This window comes from Trachurus japonicus, chromosome 18, assembly GCF_045865225.1.
Source record: "Trachurus japonicus isolate A0001 chromosome 18, Traja_1.0".
Classification (NCBI taxonomy): Eukaryota; Metazoa; Chordata; class Actinopteri; order Carangiformes; family Carangidae; genus Trachurus; species Trachurus japonicus.
Genome location: NC_140924.1, coordinates 18674070 through 18693962, shown reverse-complemented (window position 1 = coordinate 18693962; position 19893 = coordinate 18674070). Strand labels below are relative to the sequence as shown.

Here is a 19893-nt window from a genome sequence, read left to right as displayed (position 1 = left end):
TGTGCCTAAAAAGAGAGAGTTAAAACAGTAACGACAGATCTATTGCACATGTAACTGCACGGGTTAAAACCTAAAGTTAAAGTGTAAATAAAAGGCATCCGTGTGGTCGTTTCCACTTCACACTGTGGCGGTCTAGCAGCCCGACGTCGGATATCAAGTCACAAAAACAGCACAAAGTCCTCGTTGGTGTGTGTGATCATGTGAACGCTCAATTATTATAGATATTTATTTTTCACTAATATAAAATCTCTTCTTAAAGCTTGTACTCGTCACAGAACAACAGGCCCTGTTCAGGGTCGATGATAAAATCATAACAGACTCACTTCAACCAGCTGGTCCCTCATTATTAGCACAGAATATGTAACCTCCTTCACTTTAACAACATTCAGCCGGCTGATCGTACCTCGTCGTGATTGTGCACTACAGCGAGCAGCGAGGCGGACCGAGACCCCCACGCGGTCTCCGATCCACCCAGCTCTCCAGTCCGGAGATTTGGTAACGGCTTTTTAGAGGAGTGTGTGTGATTTATTTTCTTCCTTCAGTTGGCTCCGGGGTCCCTCCAGCCGCCAAACGCCTTCTCCAGGTGGAGCGCCACAGCCAGGGTCAGATGGTCCTGGTGCTTCCCGCCCACCACCTGCACCCCCAGGGGCAGCCCCTCCTCGTTCAGACCCAGGGGACACTGGGTGACGGGCAGCCCGAGGATGTTGATGATACCTGAGGACAGGAGGTAAAAGAGGAGAAAGAGTCTTGTAAGTGTAGAAGAAACCTACGATGTCTTGAGTTTAGTTTATTTAGATCCCCACTAGCTTTTGCAAATCAGCAGCTATTCTTCCTGGGGTCTTTTCATTTTCATGACTATACATACCAAATATAAAAAGACATATACTTAAAGGGGATATATTATGGAAATATCACTTTTTGAAGGCTCTTTAACATATATTTGGGTGTTTGTCTTGTCTTCCGGCCCCTCAAATGTGAGAATTGACAAAAAAAATCTGTAATTTTCAGGCTCCCAAGGTTGAAATCCATGTGGTTTAATGAGCTGTTCCCTTGTTTGTCTGACAATGATGTCATTAGTTTTCGAATTTGCATAATACCACCCCTACCTGATACCAGTAGAAGGGGCGGGGCAAGCAGTGTCTCATTTGCATTTAAAGGGACAGGCACTGAAACCAGCCGTTCTGAACAGGGCTGTTTTGACAGGATGAAAAGAGCTGTGATGTTTGATCCTTGGGGTATTTTGACCAAAGCATGTCACAGACTTGTCTTTAAGACACCTGGGGACTATTTTAATTTGTGGAAAAGGGGCATAATATGTCTCCTTTAATACGTACAAATACACACAGAACACCAAAAGACGAACGCTAAACATCAGAATTACAAGCTCCTACATTGAATCATCAGTCACAAAACTTTTACTGTATATCCTGTCACACAAAGATGCCATGAACACTGAACAGGTATTTACAGATTACCTGTTTGCAAACTATAGTAAATATAGATGCAGATGTGTGGTTGTGAGGGTGTTTTAAGGTCACTGACCGGTGTAGGCGAAGTCGAAGGGTCTGAAGAGCGGGTGGTGGTGTTTCGGTGCCACTCTGGGGTGAGGGGGGTAAAGGAAAACGCCGTCGTTGCCTAGCAGCTCCGCCACCTCCTTCTGCAGCTTCTCCTTCTGCTCCATGATGAAGGCCGAAGGTTTGGACGCGTGGGCCATCTCCACCAGGCCCAGACCTGAGGACGACACGCACACACACACAGGGAGGTCAGTTCAGCTGTAAAGCTACGACTTCAGGAGCTTCTGCTACAAATAATAATGATGTTAGGAGCTAATACTATAATAGAGATAATAATCTTTTTTATGAACTTATAAATAATTGAATTTACCAATAAAAGTTAATGTTTTGAATGACAGCGGTTACATGTTATTCTTCGTGAGATTAATTTGTCCCGAGTCCCGACATAAACTTTTACTTTACGAATTTTAATAACTGTGTGATCGTGCACTTTGCAAACTGTTGGTTACTTGGTCTGTTATAAATAACTGATTTATTTATTTCACAATATCATTTTTTAGCAGAAGTAACTAACATTTTATTGCTCCGTAAATATTAACAAGTTAAAGGAGATAATAAAAAAAAGGGGAAATAAAACTTAAAGTTAAAAAACGTGATGACAGTTTTACCGATAGCAGCCATGGTGTGCTCTGATTTTCCCATGATCCATTTCAGCAGCTCCCACAGAGGCCATGCCGGTCGTCCTGGTTCCCCCATCAGAGAGGCGAAAGGCACAGGAGGCTGAAGGAAGAAAAAAACTTTATTGAAACCCAATAGTTTTGTTCCTGTTTCTCGTTTAGTGTGTGTGTGGTATCATCTTCACCAACAGACAGACAGTCGGTCATGTGGTTTCTGTTTTCTGCTGCTGCCAGACTCTTCCACCAATAAAGGGACCATTATCACCGTGGTAACACTAACCTGTGTTGGCGGCGCATTGTGTCATCTCGACAGCAGGAACTCATTTACAACTAGAAACCATCGTCGTCTCATCGCCACGACCGAGCGGAAGCCGAAGCACTGACACGTGGGTAATATTACTTCATTAGATTTACCCAGCAGTCATTCAGCGGACACGTGGTTGTGTTACTCTTATTGCTGCTGCTGCTGTTGTCGTCGTGGTGTCGGTGTCATGTGTCTGTTCGGTCACAGTGTGACAGCTTGACCTCGTTTGGGGACAAAAACAAAGTCCCTGTGATGTAAATGATCAAATTTAATGGTCAAGACTCGGTGTAGGGTTGGTTTAGGTCTCCAGGGAACCAATGTAGGTCAGTGTAATGTCTTCTGAGGTGATGGAAATACTACTCTGTGTGTGTGTGTGTGTGTGTGTGTGTGTGTGTGTGTGTGTGTGCGTGTGCGTGTGTGTGTGTGTGCGGTATGCTGTGCCCTGGCAGCTAAACAGATTAGTAAACCGTTTCCAGGCAGCAGACTACAATAGGAGCTGTGAATACGGCTCGGCCTGCTTCTCCTTCACTGTGAAACAGGTTAATAGATGGAGAGTCTCGGCAGCAGCTCTGTAACTAATGCCTGTTTTCCTCCCGTCTTTCCTGTTTCTCTCCATTCCAGCAGCAGGAAAACGAAACAAAAAACTGATGAATAATAATAATAACACTGGTTGGATCTCAGTGGGTTGAACCTGCCTTGCCCTCCTTATCAGGAAGCCCCATGTAGGTGTCCCAGATCTGGAAGCCGTAGCGGAGCCGTGGGAGTTGCACCTCCTGGACTTTCACTCCGAGATCGGCCTCGAGTCGCTCCACCACCTGGAAAGACATAAGAGAGACTTTTTATTGCACTTGCAACAGTAGCACAGACATACAGGACTTACAGAAAGTAAGGAATGAAAATATATAAAGACTTCACTATGTACAAATAATAAATGTACTACTGTTATGTAGCTACAAAATATTATTTAAATAGATAATAATAGTAATGTCAAGACTTAACCAAGAAATAACAATTAACTGCGTCATAATGTCTAGAAATAGACTAGAAATAACGGTCAATTTCATAGTAATGTCAAGAAATATAGCCAAGAAATAACGATTGATTGTGTAGAAATACCACAGAAATAGCCCATGGTCAATTGGACCAGGACTTGGTGGAGAAAAATTCAGGCCTTTCCCAAAAAATTCAAAGCATGAAAAGCATGTGTAACCTTTTGCCTTTATGAAAAACATGACATTACTATGAAATTGACCGTTATTTCTAGGCTATTTCTTGCGGCCTGTCGACACGTTGTTTGGTTGGAGATGTTGCACAGCGTAGGTTGGCATGGATACAAGTAAGAGTACAGCTTGTATGAACTGAGCAAGATAAAAATACTTGAGGATAAATTATGCAGAAGGGAAAAACTTTATAAATACCGACAGCCGAGTGAGGTTAATGGAGTGTAACGGGAAAAGTGGCTTTAAAATAACCTTCCTGATATATTTACAAGTAATTTGAGGCTCAGATTCACACCCCACCTTCCTCTGAATGTCCATGAGGTCTTTGTTGACGGGGTACGTCAGAGGACAGCCTCCGTCATGAGGGATGGTGAAGAAACGCAGCTTTTTTAGGTCGACCTTCGAATTCAAGGACAACCTGTGTGCAGAATATAAACGTGTTGTTGCAGCACATCCGTGTGGTGTTGAAAAAAAATATGACTGTGTGTGGATAGACAAAGACGACTCTTTTTTTTTTTTTTTACATGTGAGCGTTGGGCCCGGCCATGATCTTCAGCATGGGCAGCAGGTCCTCGGCGTAACGGCACATGGGACCAGAGCTGACGTAGTCGTCCTGAGTGCCGGAGGTAGGAGGGTACTGGTTCTCACAGGACACCACACCTTTACATACACAAACACACACACGCATATCAGAGCGTGATATGTAAATAAGCTGCAGCACCTGTTTGTTTGGGCTCGAGGGGGCAGTAGAAACAACTGTTGGTATGTTCACACAACATTTGCCTATTCACACGCCCAGCAGATATGGAGGCTTAGGGGTTACAGGTTCTGTCTGTATAACATGTTAATGTTTAAGTACAGGACAATGGACACTGTTATAGTAGCGTATAGTATATAAAGATATACAGGACATGATAACATGACCTGTCTCTTACCAGGAGTGGTTTTATGGCCGAATATCCCGTTGAAGAAACAGGGCATACGGATGCTGCCGCCGATGTCGGAGCCAATGCCGATGACCGCACCAGCTCCCCCCAGTAGACTGCCCTCGCCCCCTGGAAGAGGAGATAAACAGATTGTGGATCTCAGTCAGTCTCATTTATTCTCCCAGGTCTGCTCCCTTTTTCTGTCACTCCCAAACCAGAAGGCATCAGTGGATTTAAAGGGGAACTATGCAGGATTTTTACCTTCATTAAACAGCAGAGTAATTATGATGGTTAAATAAATGGCATGTACGTTGTTACAGGGAGAATGTAGGCTCTTTGGCTTCCACCTAGTGTCTCTGAAAAACTGGCTGAAAAACAACTTTGTAAGTCCCAGCTCTTGTCTCTACGGCACCACGACACAAACTCGTCCCATAACCCGTGATCTCTTGTTTATGACAGTTAAGACTACACAAATATACACGTTGTAACATCGTATATGATATAACATTATGTATCGTTGTATTTATTGATTTCTCGCCGGCTTCGTTGTAAACAAATGCACACGGCCGAGAGGAGGGTTAGCAAAACAGAGGAAAAGCGAACAGACTTGCATAGTTCCCCTTTCAAAATGAGTCATATGCAACTTTAATCTGCTGCACGAAAAGGTTTCCTGCCGACAGATGAATGTGGCGCTTCGTTTACAAGACAAGACCTTTGTAATTCACCCTTCAGGACAGACTGGAGGCTACAGCGACTCGCTATCGGAAAACGACAAGACGGACGGGTTGCGGCAAGCATGCTAGTTTCAACAGAAGAAAAGGCATCGTAAGAGACGAGAGTTAACACTGGTGTTGCTTTCCACCTCTGGAGACAGATGTTGGTGAGTACAGGAATGAATATTGATGCTGAACTAGCAATGACTGGTAGCTAAACAACTATAAATGCTACAAACGTAAACACGCAAAAACGCTCCAAAAGAATTTCCCAAAAAGATGTAATAAGGCCAATATTTATTATTTATTTCTACATTAAAACACATGAATTTACCGTACATGTAAGTGGTCAAAACATTCTGAATTAAATTAACTACTTAATATTAAATACGAGCTCTAATCAGATTGTGACGGAGTTCCCCTTTAAAGATCCAGAGCCTGTGTGTCTGCACTGGTGTGTAATATGATTATGAGGCAAAAAACCAGAGACTCAGCTGGAGACAAAAGAGACAGACTCCAACATGACGCTGCTCAATGTCAACAAAATGAACCTGATCCACCTCCCTGTTATCAGGGACTTAAAGGGATAGTTCAACATTTTGGCGAATTGGTCCATTGCCATAATCCCTATAGTCATAGCAGTAGGTTTGTTACCTTTAATTGTTGGTGCAAGCTATTTTTAGAACGGTGGAGCAGAGCCGCGAGCTGCTCAGAGCTACGCTATGGAGGCTAATGGGATTTCTTGGTTTCCCTCATCAAACTCATCAAATACACAATCCAACAACTCCAAAACGCTCTTGAGGAGAAGTTGTGACCTGCACATTCACCACGCTATGAGATAATAACAGAACGTTACGAGACAGAGTTGTTTTAGAGGGAAATTTATGCAAAACCGCTGATGTGCGTTCCCGTCTGTGGCAGTTTTCCGGCAAGCAGCCTCTGCATTTACCTCTAAAACAACTCTGTCTGAGCAGCTCGCGGCTCCGCTCTGCCGTTCCGACAATTAAAGGTAACGAACGTACTCCTATGACTTAGGGATTATGGCAATGGGCCAATTCGCCAAAATGTTGAACTATCCCTTTAACCAACCAATGGCGGCTGACCTGAGCTTCCTCCTGGTATCCTCTCCAGGTCGTACGGGTTGTTGGTGATGCCGTTCAGGTGGTTGTGCGACTCGCACCACATGCAGAGCTCGCTGGTGTTGGTGACGCCCAGGGGGATGGCGCCCGCCCTCTTCAGCAGGGCCACGGGCGGAGCGTCGACGGTCGCCACGATCCCTCGCCGGGAGATCAGACCTGTGGTGAAGGGCATGCCTGCAAAAGAAGTATGGAAAACTGTTTTATTCTTAAAGCAGAAGTAAGCGATCCGGTGGTTTTGGCTAACTTCTTGTCAGCCGATGGAGTTAGCAGTCCCCGCCCTCGTCCCTACGTCACCACATTCACGCGCATCCCTGGGCTGCACACACAGAGAGGACCGCCCCTTTATGCCGTTTTCTCTCCTCATTGGATAAAGGTTGTAGGATACAAGGAAAGTTTTCTCCTCGGCTTACAGCAGAGCAGAGTGACTGACAGACCCGTGTTTCAGACCAAACACTCGATATAAGTGATTGCTGTCGGAAGATATAACTATTTAAGACTTATATTAACACAAATATTCCGCTTACTTCTGCTTTAACCTTTTCATAGTTTGTGCAAACAGTAACTAAGTCAGAGGTGAGATTATGAATCGGACCAAAGGTACGAGAGGCTTTTCACAACAAGGTTTCACAACAGGATTAACAGTGCTGCCTCTAAATCCTACATATCTATAATAACAACATCGCTCAACCGCTCCCTGAGCAGCTGCGTGTTTCCACTGGGTGTGTGTCTGTGTCTGTGTATGTTATCTGTACCAAATGTAATCATAGTAAAAGAGCCTGGTTTCCAAGTGCCTGACACCGACAGGGGATCAGGTTTCTGGGAGTTTACCCTGGAGGGCGAAGGACTCTTTGACGGAGAGGGGGACTCCCAGCAGAGGCAGCCGGTCCTCCAGCACCTCCTCTCCCCCCGTCTCCTCCTCGATCAGCTTATCCACCTGAGCGGCCTCCTGCAGCGCAGCGGCAAACCTGCACCGAGAGAGAGAGAGAGAGAGAGAGAGAGATGTAAAGGATATGACGCAAACTATAAATATGTCAGAGTCCAATTTCAAAATAAAAGAGAAAGCTAAAACGCTACGACAACAGCTATTTACTCTTTATATAATTATATACTTTTAATTAGAGACAAACACATGACTAATGATTACACCCACAGGAGGAATAATTAGAGACGGGAGGACAATAGGGCTGCAATTAGTTTCCATTATCAATTAATGTGCGGATTATTCTATTTGATTGATCAGTCATTTTGCTCATAATGTCAAAAGGAAAATTTCCAACAGCCCAGTGTAGCATTTTGAAAAATTCTGTTTAATTAAAAAAAAAAAAAAAATTAGAAAAGGAAATTTTTTTTTTTTTAAAGCTGATTTTTTAAAACGATTATTCAATTATTTACATAGTGACCAGTAATCATTTAAATTTCATTAGGATTTTTTCTTGCCTGTCTTTTATCATGGCGTTCAGTAATGGGTTGACTTCCTGGATCCGGTCGATGTAAGCCTGCACCACCTCCACACTGGACACCTGCAACATTTAGACTGCATGAGTGTGTGTTACCGTCAGACACACACACACACACACACACACACACACACACACACACACACACACACACACACACACACACACACACACACACACACACACACACACACACACACACACACACACTACAACATAGATTATACTGATTCTGTTTCTAATATGTACAGTATCTTAAACCTTCAGCACAGTTTATTGCACCTCAGTAGCCGTACAGTAGTCAGGAATGCAAAAAACAACAGTTTTCATAATTGATTAATCTGCTTATTATTTTCTTTATTAATCATTTTAACATTAAGCTGAAAAAATAGTAAATTTACTATACTGCAAGCCCGGAAACAGACAGTTAAGAGTCTGAAGCTGCAAAATATTTGATGCTTTAGTTTGAAATTTTCTTAATTAATTAACTGATTATTAAAACTGACTTGTCCAGTCATTGCAGCTCTGCACATGTTCATTTTCACTGAGGGCATTGATGATTGTTTTCCATACATTTATATACCATACGTCCATAAAACCCTGCAGGCAGAGCAGGTCAGGAGTCAGGAGGCTGCAGAAGGTCGGGTCAAAGTTTGGTGTCATGCACCCGACCAGCCATATGTCAACAGTCTTGTTGTTCTTGGCACACACTGAGACACAGAGACACACACTCTCTCTCTGACATCTCTGACACCCGTAATACCATCATGCATCATATTAATGTATCCCAAACTGGTTTCATGAACATGACAGTGAGTTTAGTGTGTTTGTGTGGCCTCCTCTTCTCAATCACCACATCTGTGTGTGTGTGTAGAGCAGAGACGGGCTCCAACCTGCTCCTTATAAAGTGCTGCATCAGAGTGTGTGTGTGTGTGTGTGCGCAGGTGTATTGTCAGTCCACAGGTGTCACAATGCCACCCTCGGGGTTTTACACACTTAAAAACAAAATAAAATAGGAAAAACAAAACAAAACATCCTAACACAGGTGCAGCAACTGAGTCTGACCGTCATGTGGCTTTTCATTTTTAAAAAGGGGGGATGTAGGCTAAATATAAATAATTATTAACCATTAAAACAATGCTGCTATCTTTAGACCAGCTAACAGCTTTAACTTTATTGGGTCTAAAACAATCATTAACTGGAGATACCTGAGCGCTGCTGAGTGGTTATTTATTAAACTACCTAACCAGGCTAAAGATGAGGCTGCTGCTGTTACGTCGTAACGTTGACCCGGTACACACCTCTTTTCTCCGGATCTTCTTGGCGAGCTGCGTCGCCGACTCCAGCAGCAGCGCGTTGCCGACGGCCGGCAGCCTCTTCCCGGCCGCGGCGCCGGGGCTGCGGGGGGCGAAGAGCCGGTAGAGGGCGAAGAGGACTCCGGTGAGCGCCTTCAGGAGCCACACCTGAGCCTTCTCCAGGCGGCTCAGGGCCATGTTCGCACCGCGGGGAGGCCGAGGGAGGACGGAAGGTCAGCGGTCACACGGCCGCCGTCACCTCGGTACTAACAGCTCCGTCTTCCGCTGAAGGTCCGGACGGAGCTTTTATACCCGCCGTCAAGGCGGCGTCGCTTAGTAACGAGGAGGACATGACAGGAAGTAGTGTAGCCTTCAAAATAAAACCACCGGAACTGCTTCACATAGAAAATTCAGAATAAATGTATAAAATAACACCAGAGATACTTTAAAACGTATTTTAGTTCAGCACAATTTGATCTCAAGTGGTCCAAACCAGTAAAATAATAATGTATAATAACCTAGAAACAACAAAAACTCGAAACCCGTTACTTAAAAAAAAAAAAAAAAAAAAACAGCATGATGATGAGTTGATGTTAAAATCCTGAGTCTATATCAGGGGTGTCAAACGTGTCAAAACCGGCCAAGCAGGGGTCCTATCCGTCCAACAGGATGAATTTGCCAGAAAATTACATAGAAGACAGAAAAGGCATGATATTGTTGAAATTTCACATAGTTTTCCTCAAGAAACTTCATGTTGCTCATAATGTTTTGTAAAAATAATGTACTTGTATACTTCTTTGTACAGATACAAAGGGATTTACAGGCCACTAATTACTTAATAATGTCAAGAAATAGTCAAAAATAACAATTAACTGCATAATAATGTCTAGTAGTAGGCTAGAAAATGGTCAATTTCATAATAATGTCAAGAAATAACGATTGATTGCGTAGAAATAGCCCAGAAATATGATATTGGTCAATTGCAAAGACTTGGTGGAGAAAAAGCATGAAAAGCATGTGTGATTTTTTGCCTTTATGAAAAACATGACATAACTATGAAACTGACTGTTGTTTCTAGGCTATTTCTTGACATTACTACGCAATTAATTGTCATTTCTTGGCTATTTCGTGACATTATCAAGAAGTAATTAGTGGCCTGTAAATCCCTTTGTGTCTGTACAAAGAGGTCCAAGTACATTATTAAGATGTTAACAGTTAATGAACTATCCTTTTACAAAACATTATGAGCAACATGAAGTTTCTTGAGGAAAAATATGTGAAGTTTCAACAATATCATGCCTTTTCTGTCTTCTATGTAATTTTCTGGCAAATTCATCCTGTTGGACGGATAGGACACCTGCTTGCCCGGTTTTGGCCCTTGGGCCTCACCTTTGACACCCCTGATAGACTCAGGATTTTAACATCAACTCATCATCATGCTGTTGTTTTTTTTTTTAATGAAACATTTTCAAATTTTATCTACAGGGAAAACAAAAATCATCTTCTGTGGTGCCTCCTGTGGTTAGACTAACAAAGAAAAAGTTACTTGATTTAATTATAGTTTTTATACGGTGAGCCAAAGGCAATTTCCTACCACGCTAAATAATACAGATTAATTGTATTGTATTTAAAATCGCTGTTGCACAATCAAACATTAAATTCACAGATATATAAATATAAAGGAGGTTGATTAAAGTGCATTGACAGAAAAAAGAAAACGTGGATAATTGGACATCAAAGTTATACTACTAATGTAATCAAGAAATCAATTATGTCTTATTATCAGTTGATAAGACAAGATTGTCTTCATCATTTGGGGAAATTAACAATGCATCCTTCAATGCAAATGATCAAATTTAGCTCCAGCTACAAAATTAAAGTGTATCACTTTCTGTTTATGTCTTGTTTTATTAAATTGCATGAGTAAGGAAGGAGCAGAAATTGGGCTGCAGTGCATCACCAGTGTGTGAGCAGTAGAGGGCAGCATGGCTGAAGGCTGCAGACGCTTTCATCCCTGTTTGAACATTCGCAGCACGTCGCTCTGACTCTGTCTCTGCAATGCAGGTCAGTGGGTTAGTGGAGAATCTGCTGCTGCCGTCACGTCCACTGGTTCCTGTCAGTTCTGCTGCTGCTGCTGCCGTGTTTCACTGCTCCAACGTCACACGCTGCACACATGCAACTGATGGAGGGGTTTCCCACAATGCATTTAGTGTTTGGTTTAAGGGACATGCATGCAGGTTATTTTTCTCTCTCTGTAAATTATGTAAATTAGACCATTTAAAACACACAAGGCCTACATTCACTGCTTCCACATTGAGGCTTCAGTAACAATCCATCTGATCCAATAATGTAATTTATAGCTACGTAACAATCTCAGTCTGCAGATGCTGTTGATTCTGTCAGCATATTAGACTGATAATACCTCTGATAATTTATATTTTTGAAGCTATACATCTGAATTCATCCACCACATCATAACAATATCAAATATTAAATGTATGATCTGATGGCACCTGGTGGTATTTATGGAAATTTCAGCTTCTGTAGCTTTAGTTTAAAGTAAAAAAAAAAAAAAAAAGACTCAATTGGCCTAATAAATGCTTCAGTAATGACAGAGAGGGGGTTGTGCTCTTATCATGTTGTTGAAAAACTTCATATTAGGGTTTGACTGTGTGAGTAATAGCCATATGAGATCAATAATATCCCCAGAATGGCTGCATGCGTACACCCTGCTGAGCTATTTATTGATCCTTGTATTTCAGGAGGAACTAATTTCACAGCTCGTTTTGAGATTAACAGACGACGTTCAGAGGCAGGAAACTTTTCTTTTTTTTCTCTTTTTTTTCCAAAGGATTGTGTCATTTCTGTTAACAGAAGGAAGTGGCCGTTTGTTGTTGTGCACACTTCTAAAAAATGTTGCAACCTTTGGAACAAAAACATTGACTTAAACCTTTTCATTCATTAACACACAGCAACTGAGAGAGTTTATCTGACCACATTTTGAAGAGACAGCCACAGAATTAGAAGAGAAATGCTCCTCCTGAGTAATATGGGGTATACGCCCTGTTGGAAAAACATAACACAAACATATCACCGTCCCAACCGAGTGGAGAAAAACAGATCGTTCCTCACCTGTAAGGTGAAACCTGAGGCGCAGAAAACTACCGGGCGTGTAGAGACAAGAGGGAAGAGACACAATCGACAGTGTTTGTGTTCCTGTGTGTCGGGCTCATCGAGCTCTGCTGCTGGGACCGAGCAAAAGAGTGAATGTGATTGCATGAAACTGAAAATACTCTGGGTTTATGCAGTGTGTGTGTGTGTGTGTGTGTGTGTGTGTGTGTGTGTGTGTGTGAACCATGCTTGATGGGAACTTTAAACCCTTTGTGAATGGAGGCCTTTGGGGTAAAGTGATACGGGGTCAGTGAACAACAGGAGAGGGCTTTGGGCTCTTTTGTATTGATTTCCGTCTTCTTTCGTGTCTCTGTTGTCATGGGACGGACGCCACATGCCATCGACCAATAGCTCGTTATTATTGTGACTCTGGTATTGTACACACACAGTAGGGAAAAGTCTGCAACACCTGAGACTTTCTCTCTTTCAGATTAATCACATCACACGTCTGTGTTTGGATTAGATGAGAAGTATAAACCCAGACCATGGATAATTCAATATGAGTTATATGTTTTCCATTGAGTCGGGTGTAGGTTGTTTGACATTGCCCCAATGTGCCCTCTGTAAAGCCCCTCCGGTTACCTTTACATTTCATTTTCTTAACGAGATCACAGTTCGAACCCCCCTCTGTTTAAGTGGACGGTAATTTACTTTACTGTTCCTTTGTTGATGAAGCAGCACTTCACTCTGATCCACTTTCCAGCACCTCCACGAGGCCCTGGAGACCAGTCTGGACTGATCTGTCTGTCCCTCTGGGGCGCAAAGATTTGTTTTATGAGCCTAAGTGACCATTTTCATTAATCAGAATTCAAAGTAGAAGAGTTTTTCATTCATTATTCTTCATGGGATGAAACAAGAAAACGGAGCACCTGGGGGGTTTTCACTCCAATCAAGAACTACTTCATTTATTTCACATAGTGTGGCACCTTAGTGATGTAATATTGACTCACTCCACTGATAAATGGTCCTTCAAATCAATATTTAAATACTAAAAGATCCAATTTTACTCAATATGTTTACAAGGAGGTGGAAAATGTGCAATTTAGTTTAGTTTTTGATGTAAATGTTGACCTTTGAGAATAAGAAAAACAAAACTTCAGGCACATGTTTAATATCACATGTGGAAACTACATGAAAGTGAAAACGTATAGCCTAGATATAGATTAGATATAAATAGAAATCAACAAAATTCCCCCTTTTATAGAAGAAAACATACTGTACAATATAATATATGATTATTATTATTATGTTATGTTATACACTGTTGCCAATGGAGTTGGAATAATATTGATTTTCAGACTCACAGTATTCCTCTTTTTATTCCTGTTATATTGTGGTTTAATTTTCACAGTGATATGTTTCAAAGAGATTGATCAATCAAGTTTTGAGAAGATATACACTTTACCTATCAAGAATAAATCACTTTGTCCAAAATCATTTCATGAGAAGATGTAAAAAAAAAAAAAGAAAAAAGAAAAAGAAGAAGTTTTATTCCAACTTCATGGGCAACAGTGTTTTATATTATATCGTATTATATTACAGCAACATATATGCTCCTTGGGTAGAGGTATAGAGGTACCAGCCTTTAAAATGTATATATTGTCAAGGTCAAAGACTAGATTATGTGTGTGTGTGTGTGTGTGTGTGCGCCACATACATCATCTCTATGTATTATGTATAGATGTAATAATGTGGTGGTTTCCCCCAACACCAGCAGCAGCAGCATGACCATCTCCAGGAGTCTATTTATCTATTTGGCAGCAGCCTTTTATCCATGATGAGAGGAAGAGGGGGGGTGGGGAGGATGGGGGGAAGGGGGGGGGTTGTTGAGGTGGACCATGTGGCAACTCCTCCACCCCCCACCCACCCACCCTGTCACGCCTGCACCTCCTTCAGGGACCGGCACGCGGGCACATGAAACAGCTGGTGTGCTCCAAAAACCAATTACGAAGGCCCCTGGCCCCCCGCCCGGCTGCATGTACAGGGTCGGGCAGGGGGTGGGTGGGGGTTGGGGGGGGTGTGTTTGTTACTTAGCACCCAGAGACGAGCTTCTAACGAGGGGCCGCCGCCGCTCAGATGGGGGACGCAGCAGCAGCAGCAGCAGGTCCAGGATATAGATTTGCACCGTCCAGACCTGCATGTGTTGTATAGGTGGAAATGTGTAATTTCAGATGCAGCAGGAGACGCCTGATGTTGATGTTTTATTTACAGTGTGTGTGTGTGTGTGTGTGTGTGTGTGTGTGTGTGTGAGCTCTGCAGAGACATGCAGGTGTGAATCACAACAGGAAAATCAGATATAATGAAGTGTTCCTCGATGTGGAAGTGAGGACATCGACATCATCGTCATCATTTCCTTACAATCCCTGTGAGTATAAACTCTTGTGGATGTGTGTGTTGTAGTCCGACGTCTCCCATTGTCCTCGTTGGAGATTGATCTGTCAGCTCAGGTGTTGGATTTGGATGCAGATATTGATCCGCCTCCCGCTGGGCGTCGTTAAAACTTTTCAGCAGGGGATCTGAAGGAGAACCACACGAGACGGCCTCATCCAAATACATTTTTTTGTGGTTATGTGTCTGTGTGTTCCCCTGTGAGGACGTAAGGAAGATGGACTCTCACATTGATTTGGGGCCCTTGTGCTGCTTGTTGAGATAGTTAGTGTCAGATAAATACAGGTCTATTAAAATCACATTGATTTGGATCTGCCAATAACATTAATTGGTTTCTGTGTGGGTTTTTTTGTTTAGGTCGATTTATAAAGAATATATGAGAAATTGAGGAAGACAGATGTTTTTGTGAGACTGCTGCATGAAGCTTAATGCCTCCATGTTCAGTGCAATTTATTTTAGCATGTTAGCAGAAACAGGATTACAATTTTACGAACTCAACATTTTTATCTTGTAGTGGCAATTATGAGGTTTTTTAAAATAATTTATGCAGAGACTGCTTGCCAAAAAACTGCCCCCGACGGGAACGCACATCAGCAGTTTTGCATGAATTTACCTCTAAAACAACTCAGCCTCGTAACGTTCTGTTATTATCTCATAGCGTGGTGAATGTGCAGGTCACAACTTGTCCACCAGAGCGTTTTGGAGTTGTTGGATTGTGTATTTGATGAGTTTGATGAGGGAAACCAAGAAATCCCATGAGCCTCCGTAGCGTAGCTCTGAGCAGCTCGCGGCTCTGCTCCGCCGTTCTAAAAACAGCTTGCACCGACAATTAAAGGTAACAAACCTACTGCTATGACTATAGGGATTATGGCAACGGGCCAATTTTCCAAAATGTTGAACTATCCCTTTTACAACATACACATGCCCGGCGCTTATGAGTTTAAAGTTGTCCCAACTCATCCTTAGAAGTGGAAGTTGTTGAGATATGTCACTTAGAAACAAGGATGTGACCTCGTGGTGCAGTAAATAAAGCCAGGAGGTCATGGCTGAAAACGAGAGTTCAAACTGCTCATGACATTTTTTCAGGAAGTGGAAGGAAGTTATGACCTGGGGTGGACAGGAACTAACTACTTTGTACTCTGCTAGTTTTTTTTTTTGTATAACATTTACTCCATAATACTTCTCTGGAGTACAGAAGTACTTGTATGTTGAAGCAGAGCTTTAAGCGCACAAATTAATCTTCTTTTATTTTGAAAATGCAGTAGACCACACGCAGGAGAACAAGCAGCTCCTACAACACTTATCTGTCATGTTTGAGCCTGTCACTGTTTCAATAAAGTTACATTAGATAAAAGATCACAATCTGAACCAGAGTCACAGCATCTACTTTGTTGTTCCCGTAGGGAGCTTCGTTTTGGATTCGGCTACAACCTGCACACATTCCTCATACTCCGCATCAAACATCAGAAACACTGATAACGTTGCTCAACCCTGTGGCCTCAAGTAACATTATTTAAAAAGCTTGATTTATGTCGGTAGAAATTATTTTTTAAAATGTGTTTAACATACATTTGGGGACTTAATCTTTCCTTGAGGGCAGGAGTTTTAACATGGGACAGATCACTAAGTATCATGATGATAACGACATGATGCAGTGTTTATTTAATTCCAGATAAACTTTATTTAACAGGCAGCTTGTTGCTGTTTTTAACTTCTACTGCAAACAACTTTATTTATCCCCAAAGGCCAATTCTGAAAAACAAAGCAAAGATAACAACAATGTAAAAAAGAGAGAGAGAGAAGGATAATCACAATCAATCAATTCACAGAAAAGAGCGCAAACAGTGGGAACAGTGGATACATTCAGGTCCCATTCATGGGCCTATCAGGGGTACATGATAATGAGGAAAATAAATAAGCAATGCATACATAGATAAATAACATAAATAACAGTAAATATTTCTATGGGTTGACAGTTGCAATTGCAATAAGTTTAGTCACTGCAGTCACCAGCATCTAAAAATTTTTCATGCTGATATGAGTTAAATTCCGATGTCCATCTCTACAGTCTTAATACCATGCAAGTTTTTTATCATACCAGTTGTTTCTGAGTCATTTCTCTCTCTAAATTAGTTAAAAATGAACAGTTTCCACTTGTACTGGAGTGGTATTTGAGCAGGATGATCTACGCTTTGACTTAAGTAGTGGAGTTATGTCCAAATCAGTTTAAGGGGCGAATATCTCTGTGCTGAAAAGTCCAAACAAATGAGGATATCTACGTTATCTCGGAGGGATTAGTGTCTCGAAGTGACTGTTTAACCTGAGCTGGTTGTTTTCTCCTCACGCCGACTCTTTGATCTGGACACAGAGAGATGTCAAACAAAAATCTCTGTCCACAAGTAAATATCCCCACTAGGTGATAAAGTAGCCTGAGACAGGTCACAGGGGTCAGAGGGGTCAACGTAATCCCCCCCGTCCGCACACACACACACACATACACACGTACGCATGAATGCTTTCACATAATCCTCACACACATGTTCACTGAAGCCCAACATGGACTCAAAGCAAACGGAGCAGCCAGAGGGTGAATAAGTGATCAGCAGCGCTAAATAATAAATAAATACACATTATAATCAGCCGCAGCGGTGTGACTTCAGAGTCGTCGCTTGGCTGCAGGACGGCCGCCAATAAACTAAACTGATTGTGTTAATAATGCAGGGACGCTGCTGCTCGGAGAGAATCACACAGCTACGACTCGACGTGTGAACGGTGTGTGTGTGTCATCGCTGGGAGTATGTGGCGGCGAGGTGTGAGATGGCCCCACGCTGTACGACACAGGTTTTTTATGGCTCCTCTGTGGGGCCCGTTGGGGTTCAGGTGGCCCCACAGAGCTGTGAAGAGCATTAACATCCACTGTCGTCTGTCGTCTTGTAAATCTCTTATAGACACATTCTCTTATCACAGAGACGATATTGTTTTACTTTAAGTATGTCATCACATCTTTTTCCACTAATAATAATAGTAACTTTATTTGCTGCCGCACAAATGTAAATTTCCCCACTGTGGGACAAATAAAGGAATCTTAACTTTATTTATATAGCACCTTTAAAAACACAACTTTACAAAGTGCTTCACAAAACAATATAGAAGAGACACATCACAAATGCCATAAAACCATAAGAGGTGGACCGCCCAAGTGATACAGCAACACAGGCAATACAAGAACCCAACAATAAACTGAGACCAGGAGGACTCAAATTAGAGTGAAGGATGCAGTTAAAAATAAATAAAAGGGGGGTATATGTGATAAAAACAAATGAGATACAAGAAAAGATGGGATAAAAGAGTTAAAACCGAAGAAAGTGTAAAGTAAAACAAAGAGCATCTGAGTAAAACTGTGAGATAATGATGATAATAATGATCTCCAGGAGTGTGAACACATTCTGGGTCATTAAAAATGTCTTTTTACTTCCATGTTTTTTATTATACTTGAAGCTAAAGTGCACGCCGCCAACTGGACTTGGTCTTTATTTGTCATTTGTAAATATCTCCCATCAGGCTTAATCTGCACAAGTGTCCACTCAGCAGCTTTACAGACAGTGAGGAGTCTTCTTCGATTGTGCTCTGAGATCTACAGACAACAAATCCGTTTGATAAATCTGAGTTGAAGTGGACTGCAGGAGGACAGACACGATGTCGATCACTGGTTGGTGGCGTCTTCTGGCTGCTGTTGTGACTCTGGCTGCTCGTTTGAGATGAGATTAAGTCACTGTATAAAAGTTTTCACAGGAAAATCTGAAACAGTAAAGATGCTGTAACCTTCTGGATTAACGTGTTTCCCAAAAGCAGCAGTTTTTGTTTTGTTATTTTGATAATCAAAACCGTGTGGGGGGGCGAACTTGCAAACTGCAGCCCAGACGCCCTGTTTAAGCCCCAAACTGGCCTGTACTGTCAGATCCATCCTGTCACTGAGAACCTGAGGACAGATGTGGAGGGACAATGGCCAGATGTGGGCTGAGGATCGTCTGGGTGTATGTTGGGCCAAAAAAAAACCAACCAAAATATCACATAAGCTAGATAGACAGATACACTGCCTGTCCAAAAAAAAGTCACACACTCTAATATTTCATTAGCTTTGATTACAACATGCTGTGGCATCGTTTCAATAAGCTTCTGCAATGTCACAACATTTATTTCCGTTCAGAGTTGCATTAACTTTTCAAAGATTCTCAATGGGGTTAAGGTCTGGACAATTTCTTCCTTGAAGACGATGGTTCCCCACTATCCTTCCAGTTTTTAATAATGTGTTGGACACTTCTTAACCCAATTTTAGTCTCAGCAATCTCATTAGTTTATAAGTTTATTTGAAACTGTTTGTTGAAATGTTTTATTTGCTTGATGCCAATAATTTGACCCTTTTGAAACAAATAAACATCTTTTCCAAGACCACAGGCTGTGTCTTCCAACATGGTTGTTTAAGAAATGAGACTACATCAGTTATCCAATGGGAGGCTCTTACCTATTAGCTTAGTTGAATCCAAATGGTGACTTTTTTTTTTTTGGATGGGCAGTGTATTTTTATTTGTCACATGCAAGGCTAAAACCAGGGTTAAAAGACAGAAGCTGGTTCTAGTATTTACATGTTGCACATCCCTGTAGCTATAAAACTGAATCCAATGAACATAAATACTGAATTATGAGTTGTTGGGTTGACTCTCAAAGTCAAAGTGCTTTCAAAACTAAAAGAGACAAATCAGCACAGTGGACATGATCCAACGTCCTCCATCCTGTACAACACTGGGAGTTGTTGTGGCACAAGCCAGACACACATCATACATGATACATGATACATGATAAAAAACAAATGAGATACAATATGATAAGATAAGATGGGATAAAAGTTGGGATAAAAGTTAAAACCGAAGAGTAAAACAAAGAGCATCTGAGTAAAACTGTGAGATAAAATAGATCATAGGATTATTTATTTGGACACTCCAATACACACACATAGGTGAGAACTGGGCCAGGTTAAGCGCCCCCACAGGTGTATTTTTGCGGTGATCAAGTGTTAGACCCGCCCCCCTTC

General features: G+C 41.9%; 1 protein-coding gene across 1 annotated transcript; it reads right to left on the bottom strand.

Moving 5' to 3' along the window:
- Nucleotides 1–253: 253 nt before the first annotated feature.
- On the bottom strand, nucleotides 254–9551 carry faah2b (fatty acid amide hydrolase 2b). Its single transcript, XM_085759056.1, has 11 exons — nucleotides 9252–9551; nucleotides 7931–8013; nucleotides 7322–7458; nucleotides 6458–6667; nucleotides 4651–4770; nucleotides 4240–4375; nucleotides 4016–4133; nucleotides 3191–3310; nucleotides 2183–2294; nucleotides 1543–1731; nucleotides 254–714 (listed from the first exon to the last, which is right to left on the bottom strand). Exons 1-11 carry the CDS (start codon nucleotides 9441–9443, stop codon nucleotides 539–541), a joined length of 1593 nt encoding a protein of 530 aa, XP_085615182.1. The 5' UTR covers nucleotides 9444–9551; the 3' UTR covers nucleotides 254–538.
- Nucleotides 9552–19893: the final 10342 nt, after the last annotated feature.

Coding starts and splice junctions, on each gene's coding strand:
- faah2b (XM_085759056.1), bottom strand. CDS start 9,443: ATGGCCCTGAGCCGCCTGGAGAAGGCTCAGGTGTGGCTCCTGAAGGCG. Junction 4,376..4,650: donor CGGCCATAAAACCACTCCTG/GTAAGAGACAGG, acceptor GTGTATGTAAAG/GTGTGGTGTCCTGTGAGAAC. Junction 2,295..3,190: donor TTCCTGATAAGGAGGGCAAG/GCAGGTTCAACC, acceptor TTCTTCCTTCAG/CCTCCTGTGCCTTTCGCCTC.